Genomic DNA, 23,995 nt, shown 5'->3' with positions numbered 1-23,995 from the left:
ACGTCTCTGTGTTATAATTTCTATGTTTGTATATAGGCTCTGTCTGCCACGGGCACTGCAGCAGGCTGTTTATTTTGAGTGTGTCTGTGTTTATGTAAATGAGATGCCTGTGACTTATTTAGAGTGACATTTCCTGTTTACTAATGAGTGGCTAATGACTGACTGCAGAGCCAGGGTTAAGGACGACTTCAATCTGTGTTTTAAGGAAGAAATGCAGTTTATGTTTATTATATTTGTGTGACTGTTGTTGATTATGATAAGTATTTCATGATAACTGTAGAATATGAGTATGGGGTTTGCTTGACACGTGTCTGTACTAGGTAAAACTGTGTAAAACTGATAGGAAGTTTATAGGGACTGCTACACATGGCTGATGCCTGTATTTAAGACGCTGGAGTTGTTTATTACAATATTGTAAGTAAAGTTTTATTTCTTGCCATGACTGTATGACTTTTATGGGGGTTTGAGATAGGATACATAAACTGTTGATACTTAAGACCGTTACCTGGGTTCTGAGAACTGAAATTGAATTTGAGATAATTTAATTAATAAATATGTCTGCAAGCCATGTGTGTTTTGGGGTGTCAAGTAAGATGTTTTAGGATTTTTAGATGGGTTTTGTTTCAGTTTGAGATAATATATATACAGTTACATTTTCTGTGTGTGTGTTGTTGAGTGACAACATGCGCAGTTTAAATTGGGCGCTGTTCCTTCCTCTTTTAGTTTCAAAACACAAAGGCTGTTAGATTAAAAATTACTGTGAGTAACGGTTTGACTTTTGACTAGGGAAATAATATGCTTACTTTTGGGTCTATGAAGATATTTGACCTTCAGTGATGTTATGAGAGGTTTCAGTTTTCTTTTTCTTTTTCTTTTGACTTGCTCTTTCTGATCATGGAAGGCATGTCCAAAATACTCGTATGAAAGCGTATTTTGTGTGATTTTAACTGTGTGAATGCTGTCAGTATTTGATTTGAGTGACTGTGTGATTTGTCTGAGTAAGTGAAAAGGGGAAGTCTGAGAGAGAAAGGCAGTGCGTGTGAGACGATTTATGGCGTCTGAAAGAGGTTAGAGCATTTAAAAGGTGTGTATGGAATAAAGGAGTGTGAAATATATTTCTTGTGTGATGAAAAGTAGGATGTGCTAAAGTTTGAAAGTGTTTTTAATTCAAGAAAACAAAAACAAAGGAGTTAGATTAGTTTGAGGAACAGGAAATATTGCTCTGTCTACCGGGGCTGCAGCGACAGGAAATAGTGAACAGGAACTGTGCATGCCCATATATGGGAACTGAGTGTGTACAGAAAGAACACAGAGAGAGAGATTTAACTCTAGGCACATGAAGCAAATGAAGCCTTTAAGAAAAATGCATATATTACTAATTATATGGTTTAGTGTGTCAATACAGGTGGGCGTCTTTCAACTTTGCAACCTTGAGTTCAGCAGCAGAAAAGTAGATTAAAAGAATTGGGAGAAAATAAGCCAGTCTTTGGCTCGAAATTGTGCAGCTTGAGCTCTTACTTTGTCCTTCACCCCGAGAAGACACGCAAAAGACACAGTTAATCACCTGATGAAGACAGATAGAACATCGTGGACTTGAATACAGCAGGCAAACGACAGGGCCACTGATCCATTAACACTGATGACGACTGACGACCAGCAGCAGCATGTAAGACTAATGCAACATGTACTGTGAAAATACAGGCTGGGCAGTTGAACAGTGGGATAAAGAATTGTGGAAGAGCACTGGACATTGAGTGATATTTTGCCACGCTGGGACTTAATCTGAAAGAAAAGACTGTAAAGAAACAGAGAAGAAGACAGCAGCTGAGTTGAGACTGTGTTTGCTGGAGCTTTGAAGCCCGAATAGGACATTGTGCAGAGAGGACCAGTGAGAGATGAAGCTGGACGAGTTTGACTGCGAGAATATAGGATATAATTGGATTGAAAATTGAAGCCTGAACTCATGAATTGTTTAGGGATGTCCACTACAGCATAACAAAGAGGTAAACATTAGAAAAGGTAAAGAATAATGAAAGAAATAATTGTCATTACCTTAATGAATAGAAAACACACATACAAATTGTTACATGTGAGATATTTTTGAAATGAATCAGAAGTGAGATAGTTTGAATCTAAAGCTCAGTGGTGAAATGCATAAATTAAATATGAATATATAGGATGCAATGAAGAAACAGCTTACACGTAGTGTACATTAACATGAATACATAGAAATGCAATGAGAAACTCAATGAATTAATTTAATGAAGAAGCAGTTTACACCCAATTAACATAAAATGCAGGGAAGAACACGCTTACATGCATGGCATAATTGGTGTTTCTGACCAGAGACAGAGAAATGGGTTATTTAACCACTGGTGATAATAATGAAAATGTCTTAGTTTTGTTATTTTCAGGAGTAAAGCAGACTTGGACCGCTCTCCACAGCAGCAGTCGGAAGAAAGTTAGAGGTTAACATCTATGGATAAGTTAAGGCAAGTTTCTGGTTGAATTGTTCACAGCATGATGTGTCCAGGAACCTGAAAAGCAAGCCCCAGCTCCTGGCTGAAGACCAGGAGGGCGGTAATTTAAGGTGGGAAATCAAAATGTGGGTTAGTAACTCGGGAAAAAGAAAACTGACTGCTTAACTGGAGAGTTGGGAAGAAGTCTGGGAGACTGTGAAGCCATAGATGCAAAATAACATATACCCATACACACACAAACAGAAAAATGCATTAACCTTATAAAGACAAGCTCCTGAAGCTTAATGAACAGATATTGATTAAAAACCTGGCTAAGAACATAAGCATATGCAATGAAGATCTGCTTGCTGCTTGTATGAGTGAGAAAATGGTGTGAATGGTTAATAAAATAGATGGAAAAAACAAAAGAAAAGTGTCTATAAGAGTGACTCAGGAGTGCTCTTGCACTGATTGATCAAAGTAAGTGATTAGTATAGAAAGAAAATGAAAATAATTAAATAATGTGATAAAGTTTAAACATGTATTTCTTTTGCCAAGTTAAATTGTTGAGATATGGCTGAGTATGGAAAAGTTTGAGAGCTTGTGTGAATGTGGACAGAGGAGCTTGCTGTGTGTGTGTGATTGAGGCCTTAAAGGAGGGGTAGATTGTTCAGAGGTGCAAATTTGATTAGGAGGTTTATAAATTAGTGTTGACACATTGTTGTAAGGTGTTAGGCTGAATCTGAGTATGGTAAAGTGCTTAACCGGGTTATTGTTGTGTACGAAACGGTGTAGCTTTTGGCGAGGTTTTCGGTGTGTTGAATGGGTGAAATTTAAGATGGTTTAAGATTTTTGGGGCTGTTGTTTTCATTTTAATAGAGGGAGTTTTGATAAATATGGACAGGTCTAAAAGGGCCCATAGTTTTATAACAGTCCACTTAGAAAAAACCTGTCAGGTGATTTTGTTTTGTACTTTGATGAGCTAACAATCAGCTCTCTTTTTTTCTCATTTTTGCTCTAAGCAGGCCTGGAAGAGAGTGAACTGACGGCGCGGACAAATTACCAAGTAAGGATTGCAGCGAGTCAATCCAGTCAAAAGTATAGAGAACTATTTTCCTAAAAAGAAAAACGAAATAAAACAAATGATTGAGCTCATTTTGCTGATGTGGAGCATCTGATCACGTGCGCAGAAGGCTGCAGATCAGCAAAAAAATATCATGTGTGAATGCATGGGAGTGAATGTGAGTGATGGGACCAAGAGGGGAAATAAATAAAAGGTTGACAAACAGGACAAGTGGGAGACTTAAATCTGGGGATGCTGATTTTGGGATATTGATGTGTGCGTTGAGAAAATTATTTATTGGGGTTGGATTATGTTATTACATTATAGGATGCTAAATGCTAAAAGGGAAACATTGATGTAACTTAAGTTACCATGAACGGAGGGGACACATGATTAATAACTGTTCTGTGTAAGTTTATTTTGGGTTATAACACAGGTTGGATCATCAGTGGAGAAAGTGAGTATAAAAGGTGATGTTCTGGTTAACACACAGGCTTTTGTTTATAGGACGTTTCAAGGATGCAGGCTGTGGATGGAGCCAAGAAAGGATTTGACATGATGATTAATTTGATTTCATTCCTTAAACACAGGTTTGAAGGTCCGGAGCATGTAGACTTAATATGATATGACTAACCTTTTTAAGGCCCTAACCTGAGTGAAGGATTTTGAGTTTGTAACACATGAGATGTGTCACAAAAGGGGGAGTTACAGGATTTAAGGTTTAATTTGAAAGGGTTTTAGGATTACTTGATGATGTTTAGGTTTTTGATAATTTAGGTATGGTAAAACTGAGGCAGAAAGTGTTATTTTCAGGTTATTTTTGATTTCTAGAATAAGAGGTTATAATTTAGGCGTGCACATACAGATATGTCAAAGGAAAATTGTATATATGTTATCAGCTACATGAAATGTGTCTACGTGACGCTTTACCTAATAACTTATGTGATGATAAAGTTGTTTACCGACTAGCAGCTTGCTCTCTTCTTGAACCTACAGACTTAGAAAAGGGAACTTCAGCTCTGAGTTCTGAGAATAACTCTGGTATTTTTATAAGTAGACAGGAAACACGTCGAGACCGCCGTATAGGGCAAATGTGTTAGAGCTTGTAATTAAATGTGGGCTTGAAAAGAGGAAGCAAATTTGGTACAGGACGTGCTTGAGATGATCAGATGAGAGAAAGGAGAAGAACAGAGCACAAATACACCGAGTTGTTTATATTACAAAGAAGATCAAAAGCTTGTTAGACACAGGTTATAATGGAAGCATAAAAGGGATGAGAGGAACTTTACATAACATAGAAATCCTGCAACAATTAGTAAATTGCCCAAACACAGTGTTCAGACCGGATATGCGCTACCCGTTAAAGGGGCGAAGAAATCAGGCCTAAGTTTGAAAAATGAAATGGGTTAACTCGATAGAGGATGTTTCCAAAGGTAGAGAAAATAATGTAGGACCTTTTACCAGGAGAAAGCTAACTGTATCTTTTACACTTTACAGTGTGCATTGAGGGAAGTCAGGAATAGTTTAAATTAGGATTGAAAAAATTAAACTAGGTGAAAAGGGGTGTAGCAAGTAGATTTAGGGCAGTTCACAGCCTGGCGTAAATGCAAGGTGCCGTCACACAGCTTAAGTTATTAGTTTGATTTATTTTATGACAAAATAATAAGGAAACATTGAAAACATACAACCCGTTGAGGAGACAGATAGGGTTGGGGAATTGAAAGGGTTGGTTTGTTTAGCATAATGCACTACAAAGTATACAAAGTTTATATAACATGATGCAAACACACGAATCAGAGACACGTAATGAGAAAACTGATTAGAATGCTCCTTACAACTACATGTTTATTGTATGCAATGATATTAACTATGGCTGTGTTGTTTATTGTCTATATTTTGCAGGGCACTCCGAACCACTTGTCTGAACACGGAGGCCAGTCCAGCCCAGCACTTCCTGAGACTGTAGTTGCTAAAACAGGATCGGTAAAAAGACAAAAGCGCGAGGGGTCAGGTAAAGGTGATGAGTGTCTCAGCAGGAATAAGGGCATAGGGTTGAATTATGGTAAAGGGTCTACCAGCTCATTCACATTTGATTTGTGTGACGTCATTAAGTGTACAGGAGCTAGTAGTAGCTGGAGAGCGTATGAGGTACGGGTCTGCAATCACCCCATGATATGCTTAGGGTAAATTTAGTTGATGCAAAGTCTAAGCCGCTAGAGAAAGCTTAATCACCATTCTGACTGATCAGATGGTAACTTCGGGAACAGTAGCTCAAAAGGAACAGGAACCAAAAGGGAGAGTACTTCTGACAACAGATTACTTTAGACTGAAGCTTAAAGAGTTGATAAAGCGCGCCACGGGTTTCAAGGACAGTAACCTCTGGCTTGATTGGGTGGCTCAAGATGCTAGAGAACAACATGTATCTGACTGTGTTGCCTGTGCTTCAGCTAGGTCACGGTTGTTTACAGAGCCCGCACCATTGCATTAGAGGATGAGTGGGGCTATGATTGTATGTTACAGTTAACTAGAAGTGAAGTGACTACTGGCAACTGTACTGTGTTGTCCAGACTTTTCCCTGCCATTTCAAAGCAGACAGCAGTGGGACCATTTATGCTAAAATTAGATAATTACATGTTTCAAGTTTTCTACAGATAATGAAAAGTACAAGGTGGGAGAGATCGACCCAACTAGGTGTGCTGTCACACTCACAGGACGAACCACCAACAATGTAAGCGACCCTACCACGGTAATTGGAACATGGGCAAGAAGTGGGCTCTACTAATACTGTGGGAAGATATTCGTGTTCCTATGGGAAGCGTGGGGACATGTGCGATGGTGCGATTGGGAGCTCGATCATGCTTATTGGAAACCAGGTAAAGGCTATTCCACAACATAACACGTGAACTTTAGCTGCCATACGTAAGAGATACATTTTGGCCAAAGAGGGACCCAGACTACCCATGCATATGATCCTCGTTTGAACTCGCCGACCTGGATAGACTCCATAGGAGTGCCCAGGGAGTTCCTAATGAGTGCAAGCTGGTAAGTCAGGTAGTTGCAGGATCGGAGAGTATATTTCTTTGGGTAACGCCTAAGGAAAATGTTGGCCGTATTATGTTCATTACAACCTGCTGAGACTCTCTGACCAAACCAGGGACGCCATGATGGGGTTCGCAGAACAATTAGGTCCGAGTTCGCTGACGGGAGAGCGAAATCGAATTATCTAAAACCATGCATGAGCACTCAGGTATCGAAAATATGCTGGCGTCCTGGATGACATCTGTGTTTGGACAATGGAAAGGTGTGGCTAAGTAAACTTGGCAAGTGTCAGTGATGTTTTCTTTGACTGTACTTTTGGGAATATTGGTCATCGCTAGTTGTGGTATCATTCCTTGTGTCAGAGGATGGTTGGTAAAGATAATGGCGAGGGTTGCGAACCCTGCCTGGGTTGAGGGAAATTCTTTATTCCTGTTATATAATCTGCATTATTATGATTGCATTAAGAACATGTTTTACAGCATTGTTTACCAGTAATATTGTTTACAGGGTTCATATTGCATTGCATAGGTTTGTCATCACATTCATTCTATTCACAGGTTTAGTTCATTTTATACACATTGCATATCTGTGCTTGTTTAGAGTTGATGTTCTATCCAAGAGGGTTTTAAGCTTCACTGGTGAGAGTGTCCAGGTGATACATGTTGAGGGAAGATGAGAACATAGCAGGTGAATTGCATGCACGCTTACAAACACACATGATTTAAATATAGGCCAGGCCAAAGGCCTGGACTTGATGCAGCTTTCAACTTTACAGCTCCTAACTTGCAGGAATGGCGGGAGTGTAATGAATGAATGCAAAACATGCTTACAGACACAAACATGACAGGGGTTTATTTTACAGGGTAAAGGTGGACCACAGGTTGCTTTGTTTCTGCTTAGCAACTACTGAGGTAAATGGTGTTAAAGATAAATATGCAATAAGTGAACAAGAAATGTGTGAGGGTGAGCCGGGTGAAACAAAATGTTGTAGATAATGGAAACTTGTCTAACGGGCATTAACAGTAACCTTTGCATGTTATGTATATGCTTGAAGCCAAAGGAGGCATAAATCCAGATAGAAAACTTTGAAGTGTGCTTTTAGCGGAGATTTAGGCTGACAGGGGATGGTGTATATTTTACCCGGGTGTGTTTAATAAAAAAAAAAAAAAAACTAAAGCGTTGCTCACACACATAAAGAGTATTGAGATTAAATAAAGTTAATATAATGGATAGAGCCCAGAACAGGAAAATACATAAGTAAAATCAAATGTAATGTTTGATTTCACTTTTATTGGGAAACAATCAGGCTAGAAATGTGAGTAACCTATGTTTAAACTGTGAAAACACTCTCCACATACATTAAAACTGTGCAACTCTGAGTGGGCCATGCAATCAAGCAACTGTTACATATCTGTATTAAACTAGCCAACATAGACTCACCACCACATGATGTTGCCCTGCAGCGGGGCAGAAAATCATTTGCAAACCAGGGATCTTATGTTGATTATCATATTCTTACTTATGTACACACACACACACAGAAGGGAAAAATTTCAAAACAAAACAAAAACAACTTCGCTTAACCTGTCAAGCACAGGAGCAAAATAAAAATCTCTTTGGGCTCTGTTAAAATTTCTTTAGTAAAGTGTAAAAGGCCAAACCTAAGAGGTTGGGCAACCCGGAAAGTCCCTCCAGTATCAGGAGTTAATAGTCAGGAAACATTCTTAACTTTAACGCGTTTTTATGAAAAACCACTGACTCATAGATGCAGATAGACATACAAGTGCACATACATCCAGATGTGCATTTAGACATTAAAAGTGTAGAGACATGTACACACAGATTGGCAAACCGGTACAGAGTCTAACTGAAGAGCTTAACAAAGCAGACGTGGCAGTAGGGTTTGTGATTTTGCCTGATATGATATTGGGAACCAACTTTGAATAATGACAGGAACCTGAGATGAACACAGTAGGTTAGTAAGGTGTAGCAGAGAGAGGTCAGAGCGAAGGTAGTGGACCTGGGAATAGTGTAGTGACGTCTTTGGAAGACGTCAAAAGGGGAATTGTAGAATTATAGGGACTATTTTACATAACCATCATCTTGTCATTGCATTAATTATCATTTCATCCAAGCATTTATTGAAGCTGCTGGCATTATGTTATAATTTATATTATAGGGGTTATCATAATCAAATATTAACATGTTTATTACAGGTGCAGTATAACTACTTTAAAATGATTGAGTTAAATATATATATCATAACTCATATGCTGAGTATATTGTTACAGTAAAATAGTAGCTGAGCAAAGGCCTGAATGTATTCAGCTTCTTGTGGTATTTGAGTTTGCTTAGTTACAGGTGACGGAAGGATGTCCAGTCCATGGTGACCTCAAAGGCCTTAGGTCATCACTATATTCGGAAGAGTATGCCACAAGGAGGAACCTCTATGTTGCAGTTAATTCTTAAAATACATGAATGTTCTGTACATGCAAATTATGTGCTTGTAAACGCAAGAAGGGGCGTTACAATACCCTGATGTTATAAAAACAATCTAGAGTGTATTTTGGGTAGAGATGTACAACTGCTTTGCAGTTTGCACCTCTCCACGCTGCGTGCATTCATTAAAATCAATTGTTTGATTGACCTCTTCTGGACCATCATTGTTTTACTCTCATCCTCAATTTCGGACCCGTAACACCCGGTGCATCAAAACAGGTCCAAACAATGATGCTAACATCACCCTGTTTCACAGCTAGAACACTTCTGAGCATCAGACAAGGTTTTATTTTGGTGTTATTCATTCAATCATTTATTATTTTCATTTTAAAAAAAAAGGCTAATCAAACTACTTTCTGGTCTGTTCATGTGATTTTTTGCAAACTGCACTTGGGCAGCAGTCTTTTTATTTTTTGGAGAGGAGTATATGGCATGGCTTTGCCCTTGCACCCCTGCAAGCCACATCTTTCAGCGCTTTTCTGATTGTGAACTCGTGAATACAAATGGCGGTATTTCTTTAAAATCAAAAACATGCACAATCTATATAATGACTAGACACATTAAGAAAGACAAAACTCAAATGACAATATATAGACAGACAGTACAGTACAGGGCACAAACTGCAGTATAGTGAAATGCTGCATGAACGATTCCACTTTAAAAACTGTTTCATTTTAAAATGATCCCAATCAGGATCCAGTTTGACTTCTGAACTGAAACTCTGTTTGTCCAAATGAGGATTTGGCTTTTAGCAATTTCAAACAGATGCTCCACATGTTACTGAACCCAAAGCTTTTGGAGATCACTGGGCATAGGAAGCCCGATTATGTAAGCATTTGTATGGCAGTCAGTCTATAATAAATTTTGCATGCATGTTGCTAAAGCAACCTTGGTTACCTTTTTCAAAAAATACTTGCTTCTCAATTTTCAGATGTGAATGTAAAATAAGGCCCAAATATCATATGTTATATGTGAAACCTCCTCTATGGATTACACATAAATATTTACATTTTAATTTATTGGCTTCTTTTGAGGACCCAGTCCTGGAAAAAAAGCAAAATGACACTGTTTTCTTAATGCTGTGTGTGAGATATGCTTTCAAACCATGGTGATATGAACCATCAATCACGCAACAGTCAATCCATTGCTGTCTGATACATATATCACTGTATTGTTGACATAAGTCTTGAAAATCTGCTCTAAGACATATCTGTGAGTAGATAATTTATCTATAATTTAAGCACACCAAGAACTGACTCCAATGGACTCTGTGGACCCTGCAGACAATTGCATGCTTTGCTGTGGGAGTGATCTTTGTAGACCCCTCCTGAGGAGGGTAACACAGTCTGTTTGAGTGTAGATGGAGTCTGTGGAGTCTAAACTCTTTAGAGATGATCCTGCAACATTTTTCAGCCTGAAGACAACCAGCAAGAGTCCAGAAACCTGGTTCATAAATAAACTAAGATGTCCATTCACGATTTAGTTCACAATCAGAATCGCTGCTAATTTTCCAGATTTCCATCTTTATGCCACTAACGGATATTATTTTCTCTTAATAAGTACATGAACAAGCCTAATATTTATTTCATTTTCTTAATCTCTAAAGGGTTTAATAAAGACCGTGTAATAATGATCAGTTTATTTCATTATACCACACCACAAAAATTAGATCTGTCTAGAATGTCTGAGACAACATGATAAAAATACCCTTTTTCAACTAAGTTTATGGCTGCGATCCCAACAGTTGTCAGTTTCAATACAACACCAACGAGCACCTTTAGCAATAAAGCTTTAAAAACATTGGGCAGAGGTAAAGGCAGGGCTGAATATATGACACGGAAAAGTAAATTTGCAAAAAAAAAAAAACTGAAAAAATAAATGTCAATCTTCGCCACCTTGAAATACCATCCTGATACGGGCTCGGTGAAATAAAAGCACAATTTGTCGTAAATGGAAAAGTTGTCTGGCCCTGACAAGAGTTGAACAGCTTGATCACATTGTAAAGAAGTGCGACAAGCAACACTCACCAGCTTGTTAAAACTTTCCTGATCTATGAAAGGCATCTGCTCTGTCCACATGCAAACAGAGAATATAAACAGAGCAATAAAGACACAACAAATAGGTCTAGACATAAGTGAGAGGCATTAAAGGCTATTGGTGAAGCACTGTTAACGAGACTGTCTGCAGATCTGGGTGTTTTCAGATACTATTTGCAGATTATGATAGGCTGGGCAGACCTGAGTCTTTCCCTCAAAGGTCAAATTTAGCCTCAATTTGATTTGAGTAACCCAGCCAAGTGTCTGCTCAGTGTGTGCAAGTGTGTGCGCACCCATGTGTGTGTGTGTGTGTGTGTGTGTGTGTGTGTGTGTGTGTGCACTGCTGCCAAATTCTCCCAGAGAGCATGTCAGGGAGATCAGCTTTGCTCCAGTAAAATGTGTGAGCTCAAAATAGGCCTGATCGAAGAATAGTGTTTCATATTACAGTGCACAGGAGACCCATGCAGCTAAAGCTCTTGCTGATGTCCTCTTCACTTTTCTGGACTGAGGTCTCCACTTCTCATGAACAGCACACTGTGGACTCTAACAGGACACTAGGCAAGGTCACATTATCACCACAGGGAAGTAAAAGAAGCCAAGGACAGGGAGCTGCACAGATACTAAATGATCTGTCAAAAGAACCCTTGACCTATAGATTACTTGAAAGGTGCTTTAACTTGTTTGTTTGGCTCGTGACCTCAAACAGGAATTAATTATTCTACATTATTTTAAAGTAGGTCATAAACATGCAGGTCCACAGTGCTGTCTTTTGGCACCATTGTTTTCTATTCTTATTACAATGCTTTACGCGTGACTTTGCTTCTTACACTTGTGCTTTGAAAGACTCTAAAAATATTCAAAGAAGCCACAAGCACATTGCACATAGTAAAGGGCATTTTATGGGCCTGCTCACCCGGGAGCAGACTGGACAGACATCCAGACATTAGTGCTATAGTTGAGTCACAATTCTCTGGGATATATGCCAAGGCTGGCAACCCATTTCTGGATATCTCTGCTGTCGCAGGTCCACAGTCTTTTCCCTCCAAGCATCTAATGTTCCAGCACCAAAAAGCAATATGTCCCCCCCTCTCCACAGACCTACATATCTGGGTCTCTCACACATAATGCATCGCCTGCAGCAAGAGTGTTTTTGAATGGCAAGGTGAATACTCAATGACATCTGAAAATAACCACCTACAGCAGTGATTCTTGGAAAAGAAGAACAATTTTCTACAGTAGAGCTATGATTGTACATTTTTTCAGTTCTATTGAACTTTCAGACAAGTGGAAGTTGAGTGTTCTGGGTTAGTGATTAAAAGTGGATATTATGAGGAGGAGACGGGGCACTTATTTAAGATTAAAAAAGCACGCCGAATGAAAAAATAAGAATTAGCTGATCACATTCTATACATACAGCTTTTATATCTATATAAATAACTGACCAGATAAGTACCCAAATACACTGCAAAATTGCTGTTGAATGGAAAGAGTTGCTCCTAGGACTTTGAAGGCATCTGACACACTTTCCACAAAAGTATTTTGCTCAAATGATCCCAAACACCCTGGGAAAACTGCAACAGAATGGTTGGGGGGAAAAGGTGTTGCAATGACTCAGTCAGTCTCAAGCCAATTGCTGTGAGCTGTGCATAAAGGTAAGGCTGCAAAAATTTGTTTATGCACCTACATTATGAAGTGCCTTGAGGTGACTGTTGTGATTTGGCAGTATAAAAATAAAACTGAATTGAAATTGAATTAAATTGAAAACTGAAGTGATCACTTAGCTGAGCTGGCATTTTGCAGCAGAACTTTACTGAGGTAACCGAGGTGGAAGAGGTCCACAGTAACTGGAACACTATCCTAAATCTAGTGTCACTTCCCAGATGATCTGTTGCTTGAAGGAATTTTGGAAGGTTGTCTGTTTCTAAGATGGTTTACGTCTATTCCAAGTCTTTTTGCATTTGTACATCTCATTGTTTCTCACTGCAGATCTGTGCAGTACCAGAGAGAATCGAAGTACTTTTTAATCGTGCCAAAACTAATGTATTTCTATCATTTTTGAGACCTTTTAGTGAGCTTAATGGTTCTAAATTGATTATGACCAACACTGCTCTGCTAAATGCCAGCTTTCTTTAAGGTCACCAAGTTACACAACAACAAAAGCAAACAAACATTTAGTGTAACGTAATCTCCTGTAGTTAGAGAAATAGTGCTAATAGGTAGATGCTTCTTATTTTAAGGCACACCAAACTAACCAGCAGCTGCATGTGTCCTTAAACCTATTAGATAAATATGCATGATACCATAGATGGATGGTACTTTTCCAAAATACCCACATTTTGCTATAAGACAACTTTCAATAACATTAAATTAAATTGCATATCACAGCTTATTAAATTGTTACAGTAATATATAACATACATAGCTAGAAGCCTAGCTGACCCATTAGAAAACAATGTAAGTCAGGGAGAAAGCTTCTTCAACTTTGTCTGCTTGACACAGACAGACTGTAGCAGCCAGACGAGTATTACTCCCAGTGGTCAGGAGGCTCATTATCCCCTGTGAAGCTCATATAGTTAGAAGAGAGGTGAACTCTCATTCTGATATAATGAGCTTGGCATCCCGATGGAGACTTGCATGAAGCTGGCCAACTCAGAACAAATCAGCCACCCTGTTGCTTCACAGATGACTGAGGAAAATGATTGGACCCTATGATGATGTCCTGAATGGGCCGTTAGGTACCCACTGCCAGGCAACGCTGCTTCCACCACTTCCTGTGAGCACTCTGAGCCAACTATTAAAAAGGCAGTCGGGACTTTTCTTATAGTTTTCTCTGACTTAGTCGCAGCTGTTCATACCAGCATCTTACAAGAACAAAAAAAGAAGCTCAAATATCTTGAGTCACTCCGCTGAGGTATGTAAATTATTAGCCAAGATTTTTGTACATATTTCTGCTTTTTTCTTGTTTTTTTGGGGAAGAACAGGATGTTCTTTTCTATTTTATGGTTCAAGTTATTTTACTTTTCTCACTCAAGAAGAACAGTACAAGTGTACCTACTTTAGGAGCTAGTGCATTAATTATACCACTGCAGAATACATACATACATTGTATGATCAAACAAAAGTAAAATATTCACACATGTTGAAGCATTTAGATTAAAAAGACAACTCAGTTTTCTATTAGTGTGTTATTTTTATTGTGATTCAGCCTATTTTCTCCCCGCTAAAGCAGATAAAAGAAGAGAAACTTCTAAAATAGACATTTCTATAAAAATAAAAATGTCCAAAAACTTCTCCTGACATCCTTTTCAACATCTTTAAACATGAGAGAGCTTGAAGTCTTTCCAGTTGCTATTTGCAGCTACAGAGAGTCAAAGATGATGAAACATTTCTTACCACTCTTTGTCAGAGTAGTAAGCAGAAACAGCTGCAGGTATGTCAGTGGTTCAACTCTGTCTCAGCAGCGAATCTTCTCCTGTGTCACAGAGCAGCTTCTTTACGGGGCCGCGACCACTGAGAGTGACCGATGGATTTTGGCTCTTAGGCAGAAAGTGCTGAAGTGTAAAAAGAGTACCATTTACAACATCAAAAAAACAGAAGAGGCTGCGTACTCTTCTTACGACACCAATGATTAAGTTTAAGTTTCCCCGTCTAATGGCAAGAACATACATCATCTGAACAAAAACAGGGAGCTGATCTCAAACCCTTTCAGCCCTGTTCAGCTTCTTTCTGCTTTAAAAAAAACAGAAAAAGCTTGAGAACACAATTTCACCAGTTTTTCCCCAACCACACAAAACTATCAGTGATAAATCTAAAAAGTGCTTTGAATCAATAATAGCTGTCAGTCTATGTAGAGATTGGTACGGACTACACAAAAACCAAATTATTCTTTTTCTTTCCCCTGCTACGTACTTTGAAGTTGATTTCCAGAAGACATACTGGGAACACAAAAAGAAATAAGCAATTTGGAAAATTGGCCACAGTGACAGCAGAGACTTCAGCGAATGAAACAACCTCAGAAATATGCCGCTGTTCCAAATGCATATTTAACAGCTTGAGCTACAATGAAATTTATTAACACCATCTCAGGGCAGTGATAACCTTCACAAAAAAGCTAGCTACACACTAGTATGAACCTTAAGGCTCACACTCATTTTTTATCTCACAGTAATATCCTGCAGCTTTAGCGTCAGGTCATGAAACCCCTTTGCAGAGTACAGCGTTCAATCAGGTCTGTCTCACTCGTGGTCAATGGGGCTATTTTTTTCTGTTACCATGACAACATCCCTCTGCACTCCTCTGCCTCTTGATTGTGTGGAAAATGAACGAGAAGACAAAGGGAAAAATGTCAGGCGCCGAGCAGCAGAGACCGACACAGGCGAACACTCATCACTGACTGGCCTACTTTGTCTACAAATTACTTAAAAGGCTCAGCTTGATGTGTTTGAGATGTTGCATATCTCACCAACTTTAGTTGCAGTGCTGCTATCTATCTATAGCTGCGGAAAAGTGTGTCGCTCGATCTTACAGGCCAATCCTTCGCTGCCATTGCACATTTAGTGAAACCAGTCATGGGGTGTAACTGATCAGAGTGAATCAGACTGATCAGATTGAACGGGAGGTGCCAAAAAAAAAAAAAAAAATCCTCCATTCAGTGGCGTACCGCTGATGTGACCTTCAGATTTTAAGCTCTAGTGTTTCCACTATCCTCCAGTACTTCTCATAACTAGGACAAAGGAGAAAGGAAAACAAGCACACTGGATGTTCACCAAGGCCCACTATGGGACCAAAAGCCTGAAGTAAAAGCGTACAGCTTTTTGACCCAGTAATACTCAGTGAACAGTCCTGTGAACGCAGTAGCCTTAGGAGGAAAACTTCAGTATGATAGCCGTGCACTGTATTTTCAAAGAACTTCCTGTAAACGTACTAAAAATGGAACTAGGACTTAAAAACAACTCACTTCAGTGACATAATTTGAGTGCATGTTTCCCAAGAGTTGTAAATAGCAGTTAATGATCCTTGGCAGTGACTTGCAGTATTGTTTTTTGTGTGTCATGAAATAAATATAGCCTTTTGAATGGCAACTTAATGTCTGTAATCACTTGAGTCCATGTGGATGACTGAGTCAGCCATTAAGTTGTTTTGCTCTTGCTTAACGCCATTTCAAAACTCTAATGCCTGTCCAATGTATCAAATGGATTTCCTCTCTCCGAAGAAATTTGCAAAAACATTTTTAAAGGATTTGAAAATTTGTTTGTCATTGCTCTGCCATTTGTCAGTGAAGTACAATAAAACTGATGGCGGGAATGGGTTTAACGCTACGCAGTGGAAGCAGAATACATTTGAGCAGAATCACTCTCAAATCATCACATGGTTTAGCACAAAAGTGAGGCTTTTTCTTTCTGGCTTGAAAACAGTGTAGCGCCTCCGCATTTTGTGTCCTTCACTGTCAAAAGACTCTGGAGTTGAAAAGAAACCACAGATTTGAGAAAGTCAAATCATAAGTTCATGTACACTTGTTTGTGTGTCTCGCTTTGAGGTAGCAATCTTCACGCCACACATCAACAACTCATGCAGCTGGAACTCGAGACCATAACGCCAAGATCACATGAGCAATCGCCGTTTGCATGATGGTGTACACTTTTATATAAAAGGTGCACAAATGGCACCCAAAGAAATCTTAATTGAAATCTTTATGGGACAATTCTACAACAGCAAAGATGGTGGTTATCTCCCCCCAAAAGAGCAGATTAATAACCAAAATTGGAGACATTTTGGTTGCTGATCGTTGTCTACTTGTCTGCTTAGTGAAAATGTAGGATAGATGTAGGTAAGTGTACTTTTGTTGTCTTACTTACTGTAACATGAATAAGCATAGCATTTGTCCAGTGTTTTCTTTGGATGAGCAGATGTGCTGATCGTCTGGCACTCTTGAGTCATTAATGAAGCATAAGATTGTGAAACCGTATAGCAAAAGCAAAACAGAGTTAAAAAAAAAACATTTAAAAAAACAAATAAATATTATTTTCTGTTTTTTTTTGACTGGTGATTCAGTTGAATTCCCAGTTGTACAGAAATAAACGATGAGGCTCTCTCCCTGTTCATTAGCTAGGTGTCTCAAAATAACTGCCTAAATAGCTGCCTAATGGCTGTAGAAATTTGGTGATAACTGCATTTTACATAAATGACTTTAAAGGACAATATTATCAGGTTGTCCTAAAAGCTCCCTGAAAAGCCTTCAGCTGTGCAAAGTGCAGCAGCGAGATTATTGACAGGGACTAGAAAAACAGAGCGTATGCTGGCTTCGTTTCACCGGCTCCCTGTTAAGCTCAGAATCACATTCAAAATTGTTCTCCTCACATACAAGGTCTTGAGTAATCAGGCCCCATTTTCTCTTAAAGACCTCGTAGTACCATATCACCTCAACAGAGCACTTTGCTCTAAGACTGCTGGTTTATTTGTTGTTCCTAGAATGGGAGGCAGAGTCTTCAGCTTTCAGGCCCCTCTTCTGTTGAATTAGCTCCCAGTTTGGATTTGGGAGTCAGACACCCTCCCTACTTTGAAGTTAAGTAGGCTTAAATTCTTCCCTTTTGATAAAGCACATAGTTAGGCCTGGATTAGGTGACCCTGAATCCTCCCTTAGATATGCTGCAATAGGCCTTTCCTTACCCTTGTCCCCAAGTTCTAATATTTCTAAAGCGCCTTGAGGTGAATGCTGTGGCACTATATAAATGAATTGAATTGAACTAAACTACTAAACTATACCTTTTTTAATTAGCACATTTCACTTCATACAATAATACAGTAAATTAAATAATTATTAGTTACTGGTTGCCAATAAAAGGCATATATGTTAAAATGAAACTTACAAAACAATTTCCCTTCAAGGATAACAAATACTGGTGGCAGGCTATGGTGTCTCTCAGCCTCCTAGTAGATACACTTATGCTATCAATTTCAGAAACCCACGTCACTTTGTTCTCAAATTATTACTTTTACAAGATTTTCAGAAAACTTGACCCCTGACCTTCAGGAAATCCACTGAAATCCAAACTCACCTGAGATTTTTTGTACATGCACTTATGGTATCAATTTGAAACTCTTACTATGTTCTGCCCACATTGCCCACATGCCCAGCACGGTGTCAGCAATACCCAATCAGCCTTTTATGGCTGAGGGATAAAAACGAAGTTATAAAAGTGCAAAGGACCAAATGTGGACCCACTTCACTCTGGATTGTACGCTTTGGAAATCTCAACCTGTTTAACCTGATCAAAGGACTGATGTTAAAATGACATGTAAAAGACGCTGTCTTAAAAGAAGAGATAAATATAGAGGCCTGAAGAAGAGAACAGAACTAAGCTGAAGTGACAAAACAAGAAGCTGTAAGGGAAACAACTCAAATGTCACAGAAAGGTATGAAGTATGAATATGCAGATAACTGAAATAACATCAAAACCAATTAAACATGCTGTCACACTGCTGCTGACACTGAATGTAAGTGCTAATGTTATTCTCCACGTGTTTCTTTTACAGATCTGACACAACCACGCGCTGCCTCACCTGATCTTTCACTCTAATCGAGGGGCTTGGCTACGTGCTTAAAGAATACAACAGAGACATAAAGCCTTACCTTAGTCATGCATACAGTGTCTATATTCTTTCATAATTATAACATACAAACAGGTGACAAACTAAAGGAGAAACCAAACTACTGTGTGAAAGCTGTTCTTGTGATGCATGATGTCTCAACACCTTACAATCTACCTTTGTATTAAGGCTTCCAGTCTTCCAGAAGAATGATTCGGTGTTTTGATGATGGCTTTGGAGAATGCAGTCTAACATGTGTGTTCAGTTGGCTTGAAACCTGGTTAGCATATGATTCACGTCATTTTCATACTAATCAACAGTGTAATCATCCAGTGAACCCTACAAAAAGAGATGGTCACTAAAACCAATTTGTAGTGAACAGCAGAACCTTTCTCCGAATGACTGAGGCCTCACTGTAGGGGTCAGTCATCTGGGGCTATAGTGTTTTCTTATTCTAAATTGGATGACAGTTGTGATCACTGCCTGCGCATATGGACTCTTACATGATATGCATTTAGGGACCAAACCAAATTCAAACACGGAACTCCAGAGTTTCCTCAATTACACCTGCAGCTGCGAAAAGCGCTCTAACAAATTTAAGTAGTTCCAAGAACGCCCCAGTTAAGCCTTAAAATGCAGAAAATCGTTAGCTTCGCTGCGTGCTTTTAAAAAGTGCGTATGCATGAAAGATAGGAGAGGAACCGAGATGCTGAGAGAAAGTGAAGCCTATTTGGGTCTGGATTGTTAAGCGCAGTGTGAGTTCAGGTCAGCGGGGGAGTAGGAACAATTGTGCTTGGGCACGGCACACGGTACAAGGAACCCATGCCAAGTGTGAGTACACCCCTTAGTGTTCCCCACACAAACACACCCACTTGTCAAGAATATGGTGGAGGATGATTCATCTGACCACATATCTCTCTTCACACCTCTCTGTAGACCTGTGCCTCTCACAAGTGCATTCATCTTCATAATGAGGGATTCATTATCAGTTGCAATAGTAGAGTTGCAATCCAACTCTAAATGCACTGACGCCTAAGGACTAGTTGCTCTTCTCTTCTAACTCACTTATCACCAAGGCACGAGCACCACAGTCATTTCTGCCTTCACGGAGACGTCACTGTTCCTATTAAAAAAATACCAAGTTGTCCAGTCTTCGTGACTCCTGCCATCTCAATGCAAAATCAGAATCAAAGATGGTACAACATATGGATATGACAACATATAGCACACTATAGTTCTATTCCATTCTTTGCCACTTATCCTTACCAGAGTTGCGTGGTGGCTGGAGTCCATCCAAGTTACCAAATATTGATAATTTTATTAAAACATGCAATCACTGCAAATTAATTCCTCCAACAATCTGACTTATAGTAACTCCTTAATAAGTGGTTCTACAAGGAGTCAAAATGATTACTAATAATACTGCTAATAACAATAAACACCATAATTGCAGTGAATAGCCCTTTTTGTGCCTTTTATTTCCTCTTGATTTACACAGATGTCATGGTGTGCCATATATAAATATTCAGTTTAACTATTGTATCACAGCACTACTATTGTTATGGGCAACATATGGTGAGAGTATTGTATTGTCCCAACTGTATTGTAGAAATCACAGTATGCATACAGGTGGTTCATAGTTCCCTTTAGGGCAATCCCCACCAGCAGACTGTAACAGCAGTCAGTGACAGTTGCATTACTCAGTTGAAACAAAACAGGATTACACTGAAATCCCCCACCGTGTGAGCATTTCATTAAGCACGCTCCCGTCAGAGCGGAATTATAACCGCCGCGTTTGCCCACCTGTTCCCACCCAAAACACAGCACAGAGTGACTAACTCTCTGGCAAAGATTTACCTGCCAGAGTCATGCAGTTGTCATATGGCAGCTTCATGGTGCAAATTGCTAGAATTTATGAAGAGCATGTTTGATTTCTGTAGAGCATTCCTGCAGAAATCCATTAGTTTTAATGCTTTAAAGTCAAAACCTTAACTGCTAAAGCCCCTTCATTAAAGTTTGTGTTATTTTGTAAGGGTACATCATCTAATTTCCTCTATTCATTCATTATCTACTCGAGCTTAGTTCGAGAGTTGAAATTTTAAACTATGTGCCTCTTGCTTAAAAAAACAAACAAACACAAAAAAACAGCAATAACACAGCAGATGTCAAAAACTAATTGAACAGACTAATAAACACTAAAGCTTTAGTCATTTTTAAATGACTTGGTTGTTAAATTCTTTAGTGAGCCATCTATTTAAAGAAGGTATAAAGAAAAAACAAAAACAACAGAAAAAAGTGTCACCATCATCAAAAAATACAAACTGATCGGGGGAATAAAGAGCAATAAAACTAGAATGTGCTTTTTTCACTGAGCATTAATTTAGCATTTTAAACTTCACAAGAATATATAGATCAGAAGTTATTATCTGGAGTTGATCTGGTCTTTATAAAGCTTCATTGCCTGCACTTTATTGGAACTCTGAAGCTTCATCCCTGGGGACTGTATATAACTATTTATAGTAAACTTTAAAGATTCACAAAGACAAGCAAAAACTCCTCTGACAGCCAAGTGTAAATAAAAGTAGCCTCCCATAGCTAAGATGATTCAACATCAAACAAGAGGAGTGAGAATTCTCAAGTGGCAGATGGTATGCCTCCTTTCACTAATCATAAGTTTAGATGAAACGATTTGTCTAAAAATAATTTGCCACAGTCTTTTTTTTTGCAGCTCCGTACTTGTCGAGACTCATTCATCGTCCTTTTGATTAGTAATCAATAGCTGAGGTCAACAAATGGTCTATTTTTTTATGATAAGAGCAGTGAAGGAAATACTGTTACAGAGCACTTGAGAAGATAGTTCGGCAGTTATTATAATCCTAAAAAGGGTTATAATGTTCATTAAAAAAAGTTTATTAAAAGTGCTTCAGGTCCAAAAGCTGGATGGAGTTTTACACCTATCAGATAGAAGATAAATTCTCCACAGCACTTGTCTTCTGTGGAGCAGGATAAAAACAAACACCCTGAATGATAGTTTTCTAGAAATCACTTGTGTTACAATCGTGTGGGAGAAGCGACAATAACAGAGGGCAGGAGGGTTACCGCTCTAATTAAAACTGCTAAAATTAAACGCTTTCTCCTTGGATAGACTTCGAGGAAATGAAAACTTTGGAGATTTATTAGAACCTCGTTTGTGTGTCGATGAAAATGATTTAAATCAGTGTCCTGTCTAATTTCTCATGCATGGTTTCTGGGACTCTTTTGTCATTGATCAAATTACATTTTTTTGTGGTGCAACTTGAAAGGTCACGGCTGTTTCAACATGACCTTACGCTTACACAAGAAAGAGGTTTGAGTGGATGCCATCGCTTTTTTTAATCAGAACTCAGTCGACTAAATCAAACCCTTTATCTTTATGGTCAAAATAAAATTGACTGTCCAAAGCTACTTGTTTTAATTCTTTCATGTACAGAATATTGTTTAGATTTTCACACTTGCTGAGCTTCCCTGAAAACGTATTTACTTTATGATTTCTCATTATAACCATCAACCATTGCACTCCTGTGCAGACATCACTAAGTTGCTCAATAATAACACCGCTTGTTTCTACACATCAAAGCCCTGCCAACTAAACTTGAAAATGACTGCTTCGAATGACTGTTTTTTTGGTTGATGTGGATCACGAATTGTAGCCTACAGACAATTTTACGACACAACCCGATAATAATGGGCTGTCACGGCTTGTAATTAGCGCTATTGCACATCGCTCTCTCTTTCTCCCATTGGCTCTCTCCCTTCTCTCGCTCTCCCCCCCAATTCACATGCTCATAGGGTCCTTTGCGTTGTCTTTCTCCCACTCTCTCTGTCTCTCTGACGGGCTCTGTGGAGTGGAGCAGCCTCAGAGGTGCGTGACACCCTCCAGCACAGCCAGGGGCACAGCTTCGGTGATGCTCTCCAACTATTTACTACTATAAGCCACCCTTTGGGTGTCTGAACTGCTTTTTCCACAACAATCGTTTTGCTGTTGTTGTTAAAGGAAAGAAAAAAAGTACAGAGTGGCATATTGTTTTTACGCATGGAGGTTGGAATCAGCCTTTTCCCGATTACGCATGGCTGTATCTCATCTCCTAGGAAGATGCTTCCGAGTTTGTGAGAGCGCGCCAGGGCGTCAAGCAGGGCGGAATAAGTGAGCAATGATGCGGGGCACTGAGCTGCTGCTCGGTTACTTTCTGGTGAAAGTTATGGTGTGCGATGCGGAGGGCGAGCCCGGTCAAACTATCGATGACTATATCATACCCGGATTTAACGACTCAATAGAGGCTGAGATTGGAGTCACGGAGACCCCACATGTGGAGGACAAGTGCCGTGGCTACTACGACGTGATGGGCCAGTGGGATCCGCCGTTCGTGTGCAGGACGGGCAGCTACCTGTACTGCTGCGGCACCTGTGGCTTCAGGTTCTGCTGCGCGTTTAAAAGCTCCCGACTGGACCAGACCACCTGTAAGAACTACGACACCCCACCGTGGATGATGACAGGGCGACCTCCGCCAAAAGTGGACGTGGCGCTCGAGTCCGCCAAGGATAAAACCAACCTCATTGTTTATGTCATATGCGGGGTCGTGGCCATTATGGCACTGATAGGGATCTTCACCAAGCTTGGTTTGGAAAAGACGCAGCGTCCACACAGAGAAAACATGTCAAGGTGAGCTACAAATGTAATAACTTTTGGTTCTGCTGGATTACAGTTTCTGCTCTTTTTTTTATCTGTCTAAATATTTAAAAGCCCCCAAGTTAGACAAATTCCGTCAGTGTGGAAATAATGTTCGAACTTTATATCAAAAACGAGTCAAAGCAACAGGTTGCTTTATTTTTATATGGACATTTTAACTATGATTGTGTTTAAATACACGCTAAGTGAGTCTTATCAACCCGAGGTAGCGCACTGACTTTAGAAACATGTTCCTTGTTCTTAATTGCAGAAAAGTCTGTTAACGTTATAAAGCAGAATGATCTGAGCCGAATGTTAGATTTTTTGGTCTTTATCTAAAACGAGATTGAAGATGGTAAATACAAAAAAATGGATATAGTCTATATTGGGTTTGGAAAACTAGGTCTCTGCCTATTTTCAGTACGTTACAACTGAAATCAAGCCGGTGACCTATGGGACTTATGCCTTGCATCATTATTTGCTTGCAGTATTTACAGCTTTTCAATCAAACATGAACACATGCAGGGCTGATGCTCTATATATACTCACAGTGATTTTGCATTAAAGGAAGAACGACATTCTGAGAGACTAAAGGAGCAGTCCAGGA

The 23,995-nt window shown here is 39.3% G+C and overlaps 1 protein-coding gene across 1 annotated transcript in view; it reads left to right on the top strand.

Moving 5' to 3' along the window:
* The first annotated feature begins 1,998 nt into the window (after window positions 1-1,998).
* The window catches only part of shisa9b (shisa family member 9b), a 38,753-nt gene continuing 16,756 nt past the window's right edge, over window positions 1,999-23,995 (top strand). The window contains exons 1-2 of the mRNA XM_039610802.1: window positions 1,999-2,019; window positions 22,812-23,382. Coding sequence (XP_039466736.1) covers window positions 22,874-23,382 — 509 coding nt within the window. The 5' untranslated portion in view covers window positions 1,999-2,019; window positions 22,812-22,873. The remainder of the gene's footprint in view (window positions 2,020-22,811; window positions 23,383-23,995) is intronic.

Source organism: Oreochromis aureus, linkage group 4 (assembly GCF_013358895.1).
Source record: "Oreochromis aureus strain Israel breed Guangdong linkage group 4, ZZ_aureus, whole genome shotgun sequence".
NCBI classification, from domain to species: domain Eukaryota; kingdom Metazoa; phylum Chordata; class Actinopteri; order Cichliformes; family Cichlidae; genus Oreochromis; species Oreochromis aureus.
Note: the sequence above shows the minus strand (reverse complement) of the source record. Positions and strands in the feature narration are given on the sequence as shown.